A 15418-nucleotide genomic window follows, 5' to 3' on the forward strand; every position below is an offset into this window, starting at 1 on the left:
GATTTGTCCTACAGCAGGCCCACAGCAGCCAGTGTTGTGTTGGAGAAGGTCAAGATATTCTGGTGTTGCACAGTAATGCTGAATAAAAGTTAGAGACCTATAACCTTGTGAAATAGTACTATTGTCAAAAATCGAATCAAATCCAATCAAATTTTGTTAGTCACATGCGCCGTATACAACAGGTATACTGTAAACCTTACAGGGAAATGCTTACTTACGAGCCCCTAACCAACAATGCAGTTGAAAAAATATATAAGAATAAGAAATAAAAGTAAGATGTAATTAAAGAGCAGCAGTAAAATAACAGTAGCGAGACTATATACAGGGGATACCGGTAGAGTGTCAATGTGTGGGGGCACCGGTTGGTTAAAGTAATATGTACATGTAGGTAGAGTTATTAAAGTGACTATGCATGCATAGATGATAACAACAGAGAGTAGCAGGGGTGTAAAGGGGGGGGGGGTGCAAATAGTCTGGGTAGCCATTTGATTAGATGTTCAGGAGTCTTATGGCTTGGGGTAGAAGCTGTTTAGAAGCCTCTTGGACCTAGACTTGGTGCTCCGGTACCGCTTGTCGTACGATAGTAGAGAGAACAGTCTATGACTAGGGTGGCTGGAGTCTTTGACCATTTTTAGGGCCTTCCTCTGACACCGCCTGGTATAGAGGCCCTGGATGGCAGGAAGCTTGGCCCCAGTGATGTACTGGGCCGTATGCACTACCCTCTGAAGCTCCTTGCGGTCAGATGCCGAGTAGTTGCCATACCAGGCAGTGATGCAACCAGTCAGGATGCTCTCGATGGTGCAGCTGTAGAACCTTTTGAGGATATGAGGACCCATGCCAAATCTTTTCACTCTCCTGAGGGGGAATAGATTTTGTCATGCCCTCTTCACGACAGTCTTGGTGTGCTTGGACCATGTTAGTTTGTTGGTGATGTGGACACCAAGGAGCTTGAAGCTCTCAACCTGCTCCACTACAGCCCCGTTGATGAGAATGGGGCGTGCTCGGTCCTCTTTTTCCTGTAGTCCACAATCATCTCCTTTATCTTGATCATGTTGAGGGAGAGGTTGTTGTCCTGGCACCACACGGCCAGGTCTCTGACCTCCTCCCTATAGGCTGTCTTGTCATTGTCTTTGATCAGGCCTACCACTGTTGTGCCATCGGCAAACTTAATGATGGTGTTAAATTCGTGCCTGGCCATGCAGTCATGAGTGAACAGGGAGTACAGGAGGGGACTGAGCACGCACCCCTGAAGGGCCCCCTGTGTTGAGGATCAGCGTGGTGGACGTGCTGTTACCTACCCTTACCACCTGGGGTGGCCCATCAGGAAGTCCAGGATCCAGTTGCAGAGGGAGGAGTTTAGTCCCAGGGTCCTTAGCTTATTGATAAACTTTGAGGGAACTATGGTGTTGAACGCTGAGCTGTAGTCAATGAATAGCATTCTTACATTGGTGTTTCTTTTGTCCAGGTGGGAGAGGGCAGTCTGGAGTGCAATAGAGATTGCATCATCATAGGATCTTTTAGGGCGGTATGCAAATTGGAGTGGGTCTAGGGTTTCTGGGATAATGGTGTTAATGTGAGCCATGACCAGCCTTTCGAAGCATTTCATGGCTACAGACGTGAGTGCTACGGGTCGGTGGTCATTTAGGCAGGTTACCTTAGTGTTCTTGGGCACAGACACTGTGGTGGTCTGCTTGAAACATGTTGATATTACAGACTCAGACAGGGAGAGATTGAGAATGTCAGTGAAGACACTTGCCAGTTGGTCAGCACATGCTCGCAGTATACGTCCTGGTAGTCCGTCTGGCCCTGCGGCCTTGTGAACGTTGACCTGTTTAAAGGTCTTTTTCACATTGGCTGTGGAGCCTGATCACACAGTCTTCCGGAACAGCTGGTGCTCTCATGCATGTTTTAGTGTTATTTGCCTCGAAACGAGCATAGAAGTAGTTTAGCTCGTCTGGTAGGCTCATGTCACTGGGCAGCTCTCGGCTGTGCTTCCCTTTGTAGTCTGTAATGGTTTGCAAGCCCTGTCACATCCGACGAGCATCAGAACCGGTGTAGTGCGATTCGATCTTAGTCCTGTATTGACGCTTTGCCTGTTTGATGGTTAGCGGGATTTCTTATAAGCTTCCGGGTTAGAGTCCCGCTCCTTGAAAGAGGCAGCTCTAGCCTTTAGCTCAGTGCAGATGTTGCCTGTAATCCATGGCTTCTGGTTGGGGTATGAACGTACGGTCACTGTGGGGACGACGTCATCGATGCACTTATTGATGAAGCCAATGACTGATGTGGTGTACTCCTCAATGCCATCGGAGGAATCCCTGAACATATTCTCGTCTTTGCTAGCAAAACTGTCCTTTAGCTTAGCATCTGCTTCATCTGACCACTTTTTTATTGTGGTCAGATGAGAAAAGAGTACAGACTGACATTAGAGAGCCATTCTGATAAAACTGTATATGGTTGTCAGTAATGCTGAGCACTGTAGTTGTATGTTTTATGGGCTGTTGTGCTGTTTCAGTTAATCTCTCTGTGGCGTGATGACTGCTGGTCAAAGTCCATGAGCAGAGCAGTAAGGGCCTTTTAGGGCTAGGTTTACCCGCCCAAAGCCGATTAGCAGCATTGCTCAGTGAAAGTGAAAGCACTTCTTAGCTCTTTGTCCTTTGACCTGGCCCTGACCTAAAACCCCGGGAACACACACAGTACACACACACACACATACCCATGCACATGCACACCACAGGAGGTTGGTGGCACCTTAACTGTGGAGGATGGGCTCATAGTTACATTTTACATTTTAGTCATTTAGCAGACGCTCTTATCCAGAACGACTTACAGTAGTGAATGCATACATTTCATATATATATTATAGTAATGGCTGGAATGGAATCAATGGAATCATATCGAACTCTTTAAACACCTGGTTTTCCATGTGTTTGATACCATTCCATTAACTCCATTCCAGCCATTATTTTTATTTAACCTTTATTTAACTAGGCAAGTCAGTTAAGAACAATCTATTATTTACAATGACGGCCTACCAAAAGGCAAAAAAAAAATTGGTAGGATAAAACAGACATCACAACAAGAGGGCCACCACAACACTACACTACATATAGCCTTGTGGTTAGAATGTTGGGCCAGTAACCGAAAGGTTGCTGGATCGAATCCCTGAGCTGACAAGGTAAAAATATGTCATTCTGCCCCTGAGCAAGGCAGTTAACCCGTTGTTCCCCGGGGGCCGAATACGTGGATGTCAATTAAGTCAGTCCCCCGCACCTCTCTGATTCAGAGGGGTTGGGTTAAATGCGGAAGACACATTTCAGTTGAATGCATTCAGTTGTACAACTGACTAGGTATCCCCCCTTTCTCTTACATAAAGAGAGACCTAAGACAACAATACAACATGGCAGCAACACAACATGATAGCAGTACAAAACATGGTACAAACATTATTCGGCACAGACAGCAGCACAAAGTTTAAGAATGTATAGACAAGAAAATATCACGTGAAATGTCAGTAAGAGTGTCCAAGATTGAGTCTTTGAATGAAGAGATTTTTGTTGAGTTTTTTTGCAGCTCATTCCAGTCACTAGCTGCAGCAAACTGAAAAGAGGAGCGACCCAGTGATGTGTGTGCTTTGGGGACCTGTAACAAACTGACTGGCAGAACGGGTGTTGTATGTGGAGGATAAGGGCTGCTGTAGGTATCTCAGATAGGGGGGAGTGAGGACTAAGCCGTCCTTCCCTCAGCAGCCTCTTGTGGTACTCACACACTACAGCTGTGGCCTGACCTATTCTGATTTGCTCATGGTTAAGCTCCCTGTGAGTCTCCCGAGACGTGGGAGATTTTCTCACTCTGTGTGTGTGTGCGTGTGTGTGTGTGTGTGTGTGTGTGTGTGTGTGTGTGTGTGTGTGTGTGTGTGTGTGTGTGTGTGTGTGTGTGTGTGTGTGTGTGTGTGTGTGTGTGCTAAACATAGACACACTCTATGTCCTAAGCTAGCCTAAATGTGAACATAGAAACACAGCGTCATGCCTGCTGGTTGATGCTAAATTGACCATGTCATGTGGAACGTGTGTTGTGTAAAGCTGTCGCCACAAAGGCTGGTGACATGGATGCCACTGTACTCAACTCTGATTGGCTATTGCCAGCCTGGTGTCCACCAGCAACTGATCATCAACTTGATACAATAATATGATACCTGTATACAAAAATAAGATAATGCCATATTTATTCAATAAAACAGACAGACTTTCATTGTCTATTGCCAAAAAACTGATTTAGCCTCTCAGCCCCTCTAAATATTTGGGAGTATAAACATGTTATCTCTCATATCTCTGATCATCGTCTTGTCCGCACAATAGATATCAGTGTGTAGCACTTCTCCTCGTCTCTCCTCCTCTTTCTTTCCCCCTCTCTTCTCCTCTTTCTCTCCCCTTCTCACCCCTTCTCTCTCTCCTTTTCTTGTTCCGTCTGTACCTCTCTCCTTCTTTCTCCCTCCCTCCCTCCCTACCTCTCTCCCTCTAATATCATTTATATTTGTTATTGATTTTTTTAAATCTTAAGTCTGCATTGTTGGAAAAGGACCCGTGAGTAAGCATTTCAAGTCTACACTTGTCGTTAATGAAGCATGTGACAAATATAATTAGATTTGATCTCTCTAACATCTTTACAGTTCTACTCAGTATGGTGCTAAATTAATTGCATCCATGTGTAAACAGTAACACTAATATAATTGACACCCATTGGGGCTCTAGATCTAGATTTGCTCTTGGATCCAGCTGTGAGGATGTCTCTAATAAATGAACCTCTGTCAACTGAACTCCCTCTGACTTCAAATCTAATTTTATTTGTCACATGCGCTGAATACAGCGGGTGTAGTCTTTACCGTGAAATGGGTGCTTACGTGCCCTTCCCAACGATGTAGTTACACAATTGTAATAAAAAGAAAAAATTCTAACACAAGGAATAAAATAACATTTATCATGTTTAGATTAAATTATACTAAATATATTCACGTCACCAAATAATTGATTAAAACACACTGTTTTGCAATGAAGATCTACAGTAGCCTCAACAGCACTCTGTAGGGTAGCACCATGGTGTAGCCGGAAGACAGCTAGCTTCCGTCCTCCTCTGGGTACATTGACTTCAGTACAAAACCTAGGAGGCTCATGGTTCTCACCCCCTTCCATAGACTTAAAGAGTAATCATGACAACTTCCGGAGGACGTCTTCCAACCTATCAGAGCTCTTGCTGCATGAACTGACATGTTGTCCACCCAATCAATGTCATGCTATGTGTTTCTGCCATGCTATGTTGTTGTATTAGGTGTCTCTTTATGTAGTGTTGTGTTGTCTCTCTTGTCGTGATGTGTGTTTTATCCTATATTTTAATTATATTTTTAATCCCAGCCCCTGTCCCCGCAGGAGGCCTTTTGCCTTTGGTAGGCCGTCATTGTAAATAAGAATTTGTGACTTGCCTAGTTAACTGACTTGCCCAGTTAAATAAATGTTAAATAAAATAAGAAAATAAAAGAATCAGAGAATTAATCTAGTACTGAAAGCATAAGCTACAGCTAGCTAGCATTGCAGTGCATAAAATGTGGTGGGTAGTTGACTCAAAGAGAGAGAAAGGCAATAGCTTCCAAAATGGAGGGAGTGAGTGAAGGAGGGAGGGAGATTTTGTTGTATTTTTTCTCATTTAGCTAGCTAATGCAGCTAGCTAGTTTAGCCTACTCAAACCCGGCTCAAACAGAGAAGGATGCTATGTTAACTGGCTATGGCTATGCAACACTGAAAATCTTCCAAGTCAAATTAGTGTTTGGTTTTATAAATGTATTGCCACTGGGGCCTGTCAGTGTAACTGCTAAACTGCTTTCTGAATGTACACCGTACTGCATGATTGTAGTGGGTTTACTAACGTGTTAGTTCTAGTAGCTATGTTGACTAGGATGTTAATATGGTGACAACGATGTAGAGGCTGTGTGTAGCGGTTAACGGTTATGATATGAAGGTTTGGCTTGGAAAGTTTTTTTCTAGATCAGCTAGATGCAGGTAAGAGTGTGCAAGGCGGTATTGAATGTGTCAATGTCTGTCACCTTGATTACTCAAATTTCTCTTGACCTGTGCACCTATATTTAAAACTTTTGTTCATATGCTAGGTTGTAGCATCTTCATGATGGGTATAGCGAAAATGTTTGTATCATGTAGTCGCCTAAACCTATCGCTGTTACATTGAGATGGATGAATGGAATATGAATGACAGTCATCCAATATGCTGTAATAGAAATAAGGCTATGCTCATAAAAACAATTATTGTCCTCCCTCACTGACTGCCACTGACGTACATGAAGGCAGGGTAAAGTGACTAGGCATCAGGATAGATAATAATAACAATAAAATTAAGAACAGAGTAGCAGAAGCGTGTGTGTGTGTGTGTGTGTGTGTGTGTGTGTGTGTGTGTGTGTGTGTGTGTGTGTGTGTGTGTGTGTGTGTGTGTGTGTGTGTGTGTGTGTGTGTGTGTGTGTGGGTTTTGTTTATTTTTATTTTATTTTTATTTCACCTTTATTTAACCAGGTAGGCTAGTTGAGAACAAGTTCTCATTTACAACTGCGACCTGGCCAAGATAAAGCAAAGCAGTGTGACACAGACAACACAGAGTTACCCATGGAATAAACAATAAACAAGCCAATAACATTTTTTTTTTTTTTAACACAGTAACACAATAACACAATAAACAAGTCAATGACACAGTAGAAAAAAAATTTAAGTCTATATACAGTGTGTGCAAAAGGCATGAGGAGTTAGGCAATAAATAGGCCATAGTAGCGGATAATTAAAATGTAGCAGATTAACACTGGAGTGATAGATGAGCAGATGATGAGGTGAAAGTAGAGATACTGGTGTGCAAAAGAGCAGAAAAGTAAAGAAAAACACTATGGGGTTGAGGTAGGTAGATTGGGAGGGCTAATTACAGAGGGACTATGTACAGCTGCAGCGATCGGCTGTGTGTCAGCATAGTATGTGTATAAAGTATAGTGTGCATATATAGTCTTGTGAGTGTGTGTAGAGTTAGTGCAAAATTGGGTAGATAGACTTGTCTCTCTCTCCGCTGATGATTGGAGGGCCAGGAGGTAAGCTCTTATTGGTGGAGGGAGGTGAACCTGTGTTTTCTCATCTAAATGGGACAAGCCTGCACCTGAGGCTCTTTGTGTGTGTGTGTGTGTGTGTGTGTGTGTGTGTGTGTGTGTGTGTGTGTGTGTGTGTGTGTGTGTGTGTGTGTGTGTGTGTGTGTGTGTGTGTGTGTGTGTGTGTGTGTGCGCGTCAATCGAGCTTGTAGCCAAGCGACAGGCTGAGTGAGGTTAGGGGTAGGCACTGGTTAAGCTGAGTGAGCAGAGGAACAATTTAACATTTTATTTAACTAGGCAAGTCAGTTAAGAACAAATTCTTATTTACAATGACAGCCTACACCGGACGATGCTGGGCCAATTGTGCGCCGTCCTATGGGACTCCTAATCATGGCCGGTTGTGATACAGCCTGGAATAGATACAGGGTGTCTGTAGTGACGCCTCTAGCACTGAGATGCAGTGCCTTAGACCGCTGCTCCCCTCATTGGGATCAGCTGGAGGAAGTGTTTTTTTGGGCCAATCAGATTGCTGCCCTGCCGGGTTGGCTCAATGTGTGTGTGTGTGTGTGTGTGTGCAGTAGCTGGGAGAGGGCAAGCCCAGACAAGTATAGCAGCAGCAGCTCAGAGCCTCTCTCTCTGTGAGAGGCAAATATAGGACAGCCTTTCAGTCTCTATCCCTCCTTCTCTCTATCTCTCTGTTACTGCTCTGTCTGTCTTTGTCTAGGGGTGTGTTATTGGAGCTGCCATCGCCAGGGAGACAGCTGGGTGACACTGCTGCACTTCCATTTCTGTATTAACTAACGGTTGTCTCGTCTCCCTCGGAGAGGATTTACACAGGGGCATGTAACCCCTCCAAGACTCTTTGTCTGTGTGGTGTGTCTTGTAGGGCGTGTGTAGGGCTCAAGGATCTAGCAGCCATGAATACCTGTTGGAAGATGAAGGTATGACGGGCTCTTTCTCATTGTTGTTGTTGATACTGACAGCAGATAGTTTTGTATTGTCTTGTGTGTGTGTGTGTGTGTGTGTGTGTGTGTGTGTGTGTATGTGTGTGTATGTGTGTGTGTATGTGTGTGTGTGTGTGTGTGTGTGTGTGTGTGTGTGTGTGTGTGTGTGTGTGTGTGTGTGTGTGTGTGTGTGTGTGTGTGTGTCTGTGTGTGTGTGTGTGTGTGTGTGTTTGTTTGTCTTGGGGGACATCTTTCAGCATTCTTATGTGTGTATTTATGTGTTTTTAAACGCAGTAAGAGAAACCACCTACGTGTGTGTGTGTGTGTGTGTGTGTGTGTGTGTGTGTGTGTGTGTGTGTGTGTGTGTGTGTGTGTGTGTGTGTGTGTGTGTGTGTGTGTGTGTGTGTGTGCGCGCACATGAGGGAGAAGCAATATGTTAAAGCTAAAATCTGGAGAAGGTGAAACAACACCACTGTTCACCGCTGCGCATTTGTTATTGTTTTAGCTTTGTTGATGAAATGGAGGAGAGGAGCATCCAGCATAGTAAAAATAAAATGATCTCAGTATTTACTCTGCTGTTCTATCACACGTTACCCAACAATGATGTCCAAGGGGGAAAAACTGTGTTTGTTGTTTGAAGTAACTTCTTCATTGTTGTAATATTGCAAACAGACGTGGCAGTTTCACCATGTACGGATTCCAGCTTTAAGAGCAGTTTCCTTTCTGTGGTTGTTATGGGGAGGTCTGCTGTCTCCGTGGTTATTGGGAGCACCTCTTAAGAGCAGTTTCCTTTCTGTGGTTGTTATGGTGAGGCCTGCTGTCTCCGTGGTTATTGGGAGCACCTCTTAAAACCTGTTGGCTATAGCCGTCCTGCCAGCAGAACGTCTAGCCAAAATCAAATGGAACAGCAGGGCGCGAAATACAAAACATCAAAAATCTAATAATGTCAATTTCTCAAACATACGACTATTTTACACCATTTTAAAGATACGCTTCTCCTTAATGTAAACACATTGTCCGATTTCAAAAAGGCTTTACAGCGAAAGCAAAACATTAGATTATGTTAGGAGAGTACATAGACAAAAATAACCACACAGCCATTTTCCAAGCAAGTATATGTGTCACAAAAACCCAAAACACAGCTAAATGAAGCACTAACCTTTGACGATCTTCATCAGATGACACTCCTAGGACATCATGTTACACAATACATGTATGTTTTGTTCGATAAATTTCATATTTATATCCAAAAACAGCATTTTACATTGGCGTGTGATGTTCAGAAAATGTATTCCCACCAAAACTCCCGGTGAATGAGCATATCAATTTACAAAAATACTCATCATAAACGTTGACAAAATAGATAACAATTATTTAAAGAATTATAGATATACTACTCCTTAATGCAACCGCTGTGTCAGATTTTAAAATAGCTTTACGGAGAAACACATTTTTCAATATTCTGAGTACATAGCTCGCCATCACAGCAAGCTATACAGTCACCCGCCAAGTTAAGGGTCAGCTAAACTCAGAATTAGTATTAGAAATATTCTCTGATCTTCGTCAGAATACACTCCCAGGACTGCTACTTCCACAAGAAATGTTATTTTTGTTTGAAATAATCCATATTTATGTCCAAATGCCTCCGTTTTGTTCATGCGTTCAGATCACTATCCAAAGGCATAACGCGTGAGCGCAGTACCAGAGACAAAAAGTAAAAATGTTCCATTACCGTTCGTAGAAACATGTCAAACGTTGTTTGCAATCAATCTTTAGGGTATTTTTAACATAGAATTGCGATAATATTCCAACCGGACAATAGCGTATTCATTCCAGGAGAAAAAGAAGGAACGGCGCGCTCGCGGGATCGCACATACCCAAGCCCTTTGTCCATAGGCAGTCCACTGATTGACTGAGCTACTATTATCTGCCCAGTAACAGGAGAAGGCTGAAAGAACTTTCTGAAGTCTGTTGACAGCCAATGGAAGCCTTAGGAAGTGCAACGTGACCCCACAGACACTGTAGTTTCGATAAGGATTCAAAAGAAGAACTACAATTCTCAGATTTTCTACTTCCTGGTTGGATTTTTCTCAGGTTTTTGCCTGCCATATGAGTTCTGTTATACTCACAGACATCATTCAAACAGTTTTAGAAACGTCATAGTGTTTTCTATCCAAATCTAGAAAAGTAGTAGGCATTTTAATTTGGGTACGTTTTTCATCTGGCCGTGAAAATACTGCCCCCTATAGCGAAGAGGTTTTAAGAGGCGGCGAGATAAAATACTCTACTGGTGGTGCATGTGTGTGTGTGTGTGTGTTCATCACTTCTGTGCCCCCTTTATTTATTTATTTTTATTTCACCTTTATGTAACCAGGTAGGCCAGTTGAGAACAAGTTCTCATTTACAACTGCGACCTGGCCAAGATAAAGCAAAGCAGTGTGACAAAAACAACAACACAGAGCTACACATAAACAAACGTACAGTCAATAACACAATAGAAAAGAAAGATAGAGAGATCTATGTACAGTGTGTGCAAATGTAGAAGAGTAGGGAGGTAGACAATAAATAGGCCATAGAGGCTAAAATAATTACAATTTAGCATTAATACTGCAGTGATATATGTGCAGATGATGATGTGCAAGTAGAGACACTGGGGTGCAAAAGAGCAAGAGGGTAAGTAATAATATGGGGATGAGGTAGTCGGGTGTGCTATTTACAGATTGGCTGAGTACAGGTACAGTGATCGGTAAGCTGCTCTGACAGCTGATGCTTAAAGTTAGAGAGGGAGATATAAGACTCCAGCTTCAGAGATTTTTGCAATTTGTTCCAGTCATTGGCAGCAGAGAACTGGAAGGAGAGGAGGCCAAAGGAAGTGTTGGCTTTGGGGATGACCTGTGCAATATACCTGCTGGAGCGCGTGCTACGGGTGGGAGTTGCTTTGGTGACCAGTGAGCTGAGATAAGGCGGGGCTTTACCTAGCAAAGACTTATAGATGACCTGGAGCCAGTGGGTTTGGCGACAGATATGTAGTGAGGGCCAGCCAACGAGAGCATACAGGTCACAGTGGTGGGTAGTATATGGGGCTTTGGTGATAAAACGGATGGCACTGTGATAGACTACATCCAGTTTGCTGAGTAGAGTGTTGGAGGCTATTTTGTAAATGACATCGCCGAAGGCAAGGATCGGTAGGATGTCAGTTTTACGAGGATATGTTTAGCGGCATGAGTGAAGGATGTTTTGTTGTGAAATAGGAAGCCGATTCTAGATTTAATTTTGGATTGGAGATGCTTAATGTGAGTCTGGAAGGAGAGTTTACAGTCTAACCAAACACCTAGGTGTTCGTAGTTGTCCACATATTCTAGGTCAGAACTGTGCAGGGTAGTGATGCTAGGCAGGCGGGAGGGTGCGGGCAGCAATTGGTTGAAGAGCATGCACTTAGTTTTACTAGCATTTAAAAGCAGTTGGAGGCCATGGAAGGAGTGTTGTATGGTGTTGAAACTCGTTTGGAGGTTTGTTAGCACAGTGTTCAAAGAAGGGCCAGATGTATACAGAATGGTGTCGTCTGCGTAGAGATGGATCAGAGAATCACCAGCAGCAAGAGCGACATTGTTGATATATACAGAGAAAAGAGTCGGTACGAGAATTGAACCCTGTGGCACCCCCATAAAGACTGCCAGAGGGCCGGACAATAGGCCCTCCGATTTGACACACTGAACTCTATCTGAGAAGTAGTTGGTGAACCAGGCGAGGCAGACATTTGAGAAGCCAAGGCTATTGAGTCTGTCGATAAGAATGCGGTGATTGGTAGTGTCGAAAGCCTTGGCCAGGTCGATGAAGACGGCTGCACAGTACTGTCTTTTATCGATGGCGGTTATGATATCATTTAGGACCTTGAGTGTGGCTGAGGTGCACCCATGACCAGCTCGGAAACCAGATTGCATAGTGGAGAAGGTACGGTGGGATTCAAAATGGTCGGTGATCTGTTTATTAACTTGGCTTTTGAAGATTTTAGAAAGGCAGGGCTGGATGGATATATGTCTATAACAGTTTGGGTCTAAGGTGTCTCCCCTTTTGAAGAGGGGGATGACTGCGGCAGCTTTCCAATCTTTGGGGATCTCAGACGATGCAAAAGAGAGGTTGAATAGGCTAGTAATAGGGGTTGCAACAATTTCGGCAGATAATTTTAGAAAGAGAGGGTCCAGATTGACTAGCCCAGCTGATTTGTAGGGATCCAGAATTTTGCAGCTCTTTCAGAACATCAGCTGTTTGGATTTGGGTGAAGGAGAAGCGTGGGGGTTTGGGCAAGTTGCTGCAGGGGGTGCTGAGGTGTTGGCCGGGGTAGGGGTGCCTGGCTGAACGCATGGCCAGCCGTGGAAAATTGCTTATTGTAATTGTCGATTATCGTAGATTTATCGGTGGTAACTGTTTCCTTTCCTCAGTGCAGTGGGCAGCTGGGAGGAGGTGCTCTTATTCTCCATGGACTTTACAGTGTCCCAAAACTTTTTGGAATTAGTGATACAGGAAGCAAATTTCTGTTTGAAAGAGCTAGCCTTAGCTTTCCTGACTGATTGAGTATATTAGTTCCTGAACCAAGGGCTATATCTGTTCTTAGTTCTACATTTTTTAAATGGGGCATGCTTATTTAAGAGCAACCAGGCATCCTCTACTGACGGGATGAGGTTAATATCCTTCCAGGATACCCGGGCCAGGTCGGTTAGAAAGGCCTGCTCGCTGAAGTGTTTTAGGGAGCGTTTGACAGTGATGAGCGGTGGTCGTTTGACCGCGGACCCATTACGCACGCAGGCAATGAGGCAGTGATCGCTGAGATCCTGGTTGAAGACAGCAGAGGTGTATTTAGAGGGCAAGTTGGTCAGGATGATATCTAAGAGGGTGCCCATGGTTACGGATTTAGGGTTGTACCTGGTAGGTTCCTTGATCATTTTTGTGAGATTGAGGGCATCTAGCAGACTTCTTGATATATCCGTCTTCTATATGTGTTTGTGTGTTTATTGGGGATGTGGGGTACATGCACATGTATGTGTATTGGGGGGGGGCATGCGTGTGTGTGAGTGCATGTGAGGGGAGCATCTGCCACCATCACAGTATGAAAGGATGATCCAATTTCCCACCTCTCTCTCTTTCTCTGCCACTCTAAACCAGTAAATCCAAATAGCAGGTCAGACCCGCTGGTGGGCCAGAGCCAAGTCCCTCCTGGATAACGAGTCGGGTTGTGCTGTGAAATGAATGGAAGGGAATTAAAAGAAATGAAAATGTTCTGGTTTGGATCTCAGCACTTGGAGTTTGAGCGCCAGGGTTACTCTCCTATGCATTGACTTCTGAATGAGACTCTATCGTACTCCTAAATGAGTGTAGCACTGACTGAAAGGGTGACAGACGTTACAAGAGGAATGTAGAGAAAGCGGGACAGAGAAAGAGTGTGTGTGTGTGTGTGTGTGTGTGTGTGTGTGTGTGTGTGTGTGTGTGTGTGTGTGTGTGTGTGTGTGTGTGTGTGTGTGTGTGTGTGTGTGTGTGTGTGTGTGTTTCGTTCAGCAGACTATGGTCTGGTAGGTGAACTCAATAACCCCACATGGTGTCTCTCTACTCCCAGATCCACAATCACGTGGTCTCTCATTGACTCGTTTCCCTCTCTCGTTATCAATTCAACGGAAGGGGATTTATTGGCATGGGAAACATATGTTTACATTGCCAAAGCAAGTGAAATAGATAATAAACAAAGGTGAAATAAACAATAAAAAATTAACAGTAAACATTACGCTCACAAAAGTTCCAAAAGAATAAAGACATTTCGTGTGTCATATTATGTCTATATACAGTGTTGTAATGATGTGCAAATAGTTAAAGTACAAAATGGGAAATAAATAAACATAAATATAGGTTGTATTTACAATGGTGTTTGTTCTTCACTGGTTGCCCTATTCTTCTGGAAACAGGTCACAAATCTTGTTGCTGTGATTGCACATTGGTATTTCACCCAATAGATATGGGAGTTTATCAAAATTGGATACATTTTTTTATTCTTTGTGGGTCTGTGTAATCTGATATGGTCATACAGGAAGTTATGAAGTGCATCTCAGTTTCCACCTCATTCTGTGGGCAGTGTGCACATAGCCTGTCTTCTGTTGAGAGCCAGTTCTGCCTTCGGCAGCCCTTCTCAATAGCAAGACTATGCTCAATGAGTCTACATAGTCAAAGATTTCCTTAATTTTGGGTCAGTCACAGTGGTCAGATATTCTGCCACTGTGTACTCTCTGTTTAGGGTCAAATAGCATTCTAGTTTGCTCTGTTGTTTTGTAAATTATTTCCAGTGTGTCAAGTAATCTTTTTGTTTTCTCATGATTTGGTTGGGTCTAATTATGTTGCTGTCCTGGGGCTTTGTGGGGTCTGTTTGTGAACAGAGCCCCAGGACCAGCTTGCTTAGGGGGCTCTTCTACAAGTTATTTTCTATGTATATGATGGCTTTGTTATGGAAGCTTCCTTTTAGGTGGTTGTAGAATTTAACAGCTCTTTTCCGAATGTTGATCGTTAGCGGGAATCGGCCTAATTCTGCTCTGCATGCATTATTTGGTGTTTTACGATATTTTTGCAGAATTCTCAATTAGGTGTTTGTCCCATTTGTTACCTCTCTCTGTCTGTCTGTCTCTCTCTCTCTCTCTCACTCTGTCTCTTCTGATGCTCTGGTTATGTTTTCTTTATTACCCACTCTGGAGGGTGACCTGCTGTAAGTAGCGGTCACATGTACACACACACTGCTGTTCATGAATATACCCTCGGTAGGCTAATAGATAGACAGGTGCAAATCATATCATTTCCCTATCTGATTTTTGACCCAAACATCCCTAAAAAACACACACACACACACACACACACACACACACACACACACACACACACACACACACACACACACACACACACACACATAGGAGAGCAATAGGAGTGATTCTCCTCTAAATCCACAGCGTAGCAGATCACATCATTGACTGATGCACCAAATGACAGAGATTTGTGTAAATCTCTAAGCGGGATGGAAGAGAGGGGAAGAAAGAGCTTAGTAGTCACATGTCAGTACGGGAGCTTAAAACCTGTTGGGGAGAGAGGGAACAGGGAATTTGAATGGGTTTGGCAGTCAGTCCCTGTCTTCCTTTATGGACTCATCCCTGTTCCTAGTTGGGAAGGAAGCATCCTGGTTGTGCAGGACACACTGTATCTCTGTTTGATATCGCCTTCAGACATCCGTTTGAAGACGCTCATCATGCCCACACACAGAGAGGCTTTCTTTCAGTTTGTGTTGTTGAGATGAACAAATAACAAGTGTTTTTCTGACATTATACAC

At 43.6% G+C, this 15418-nt stretch overlaps 1 protein-coding gene across 7 annotated transcripts in view; it reads left to right on the top strand.

The window, feature by feature from the left end:
- LOC106613192 (E3 ubiquitin-protein ligase MARCHF8) overlaps positions 1-15418 on the top strand; it is a 124006-nt gene that overhangs the window by 67304 nt on the left and 41284 nt on the right. Inside the window, exon 1 of one of the 7 annotated variants that reach the window (XM_014215263.2) lies at positions 7627-8061. The exons of the other annotated variants lie outside the window; for them this stretch is intronic. Within the exon in view, the coding sequence (XP_014070738.1) occupies positions 8038-8061 (24 nt within the window). The 5' untranslated portion in view covers positions 7627-8037. Of the gene's footprint in view, positions 1-7626; positions 8062-15418 lie in introns of those variants that run through there. 7 annotated transcript variants of the gene reach the window in all.

This window comes from Salmo salar, chromosome ssa01, assembly GCF_905237065.1.
Source record: "Salmo salar chromosome ssa01, Ssal_v3.1, whole genome shotgun sequence".
NCBI lineage: Eukaryota > Metazoa > Chordata > Actinopteri > Salmoniformes > Salmonidae > Salmo > Salmo salar.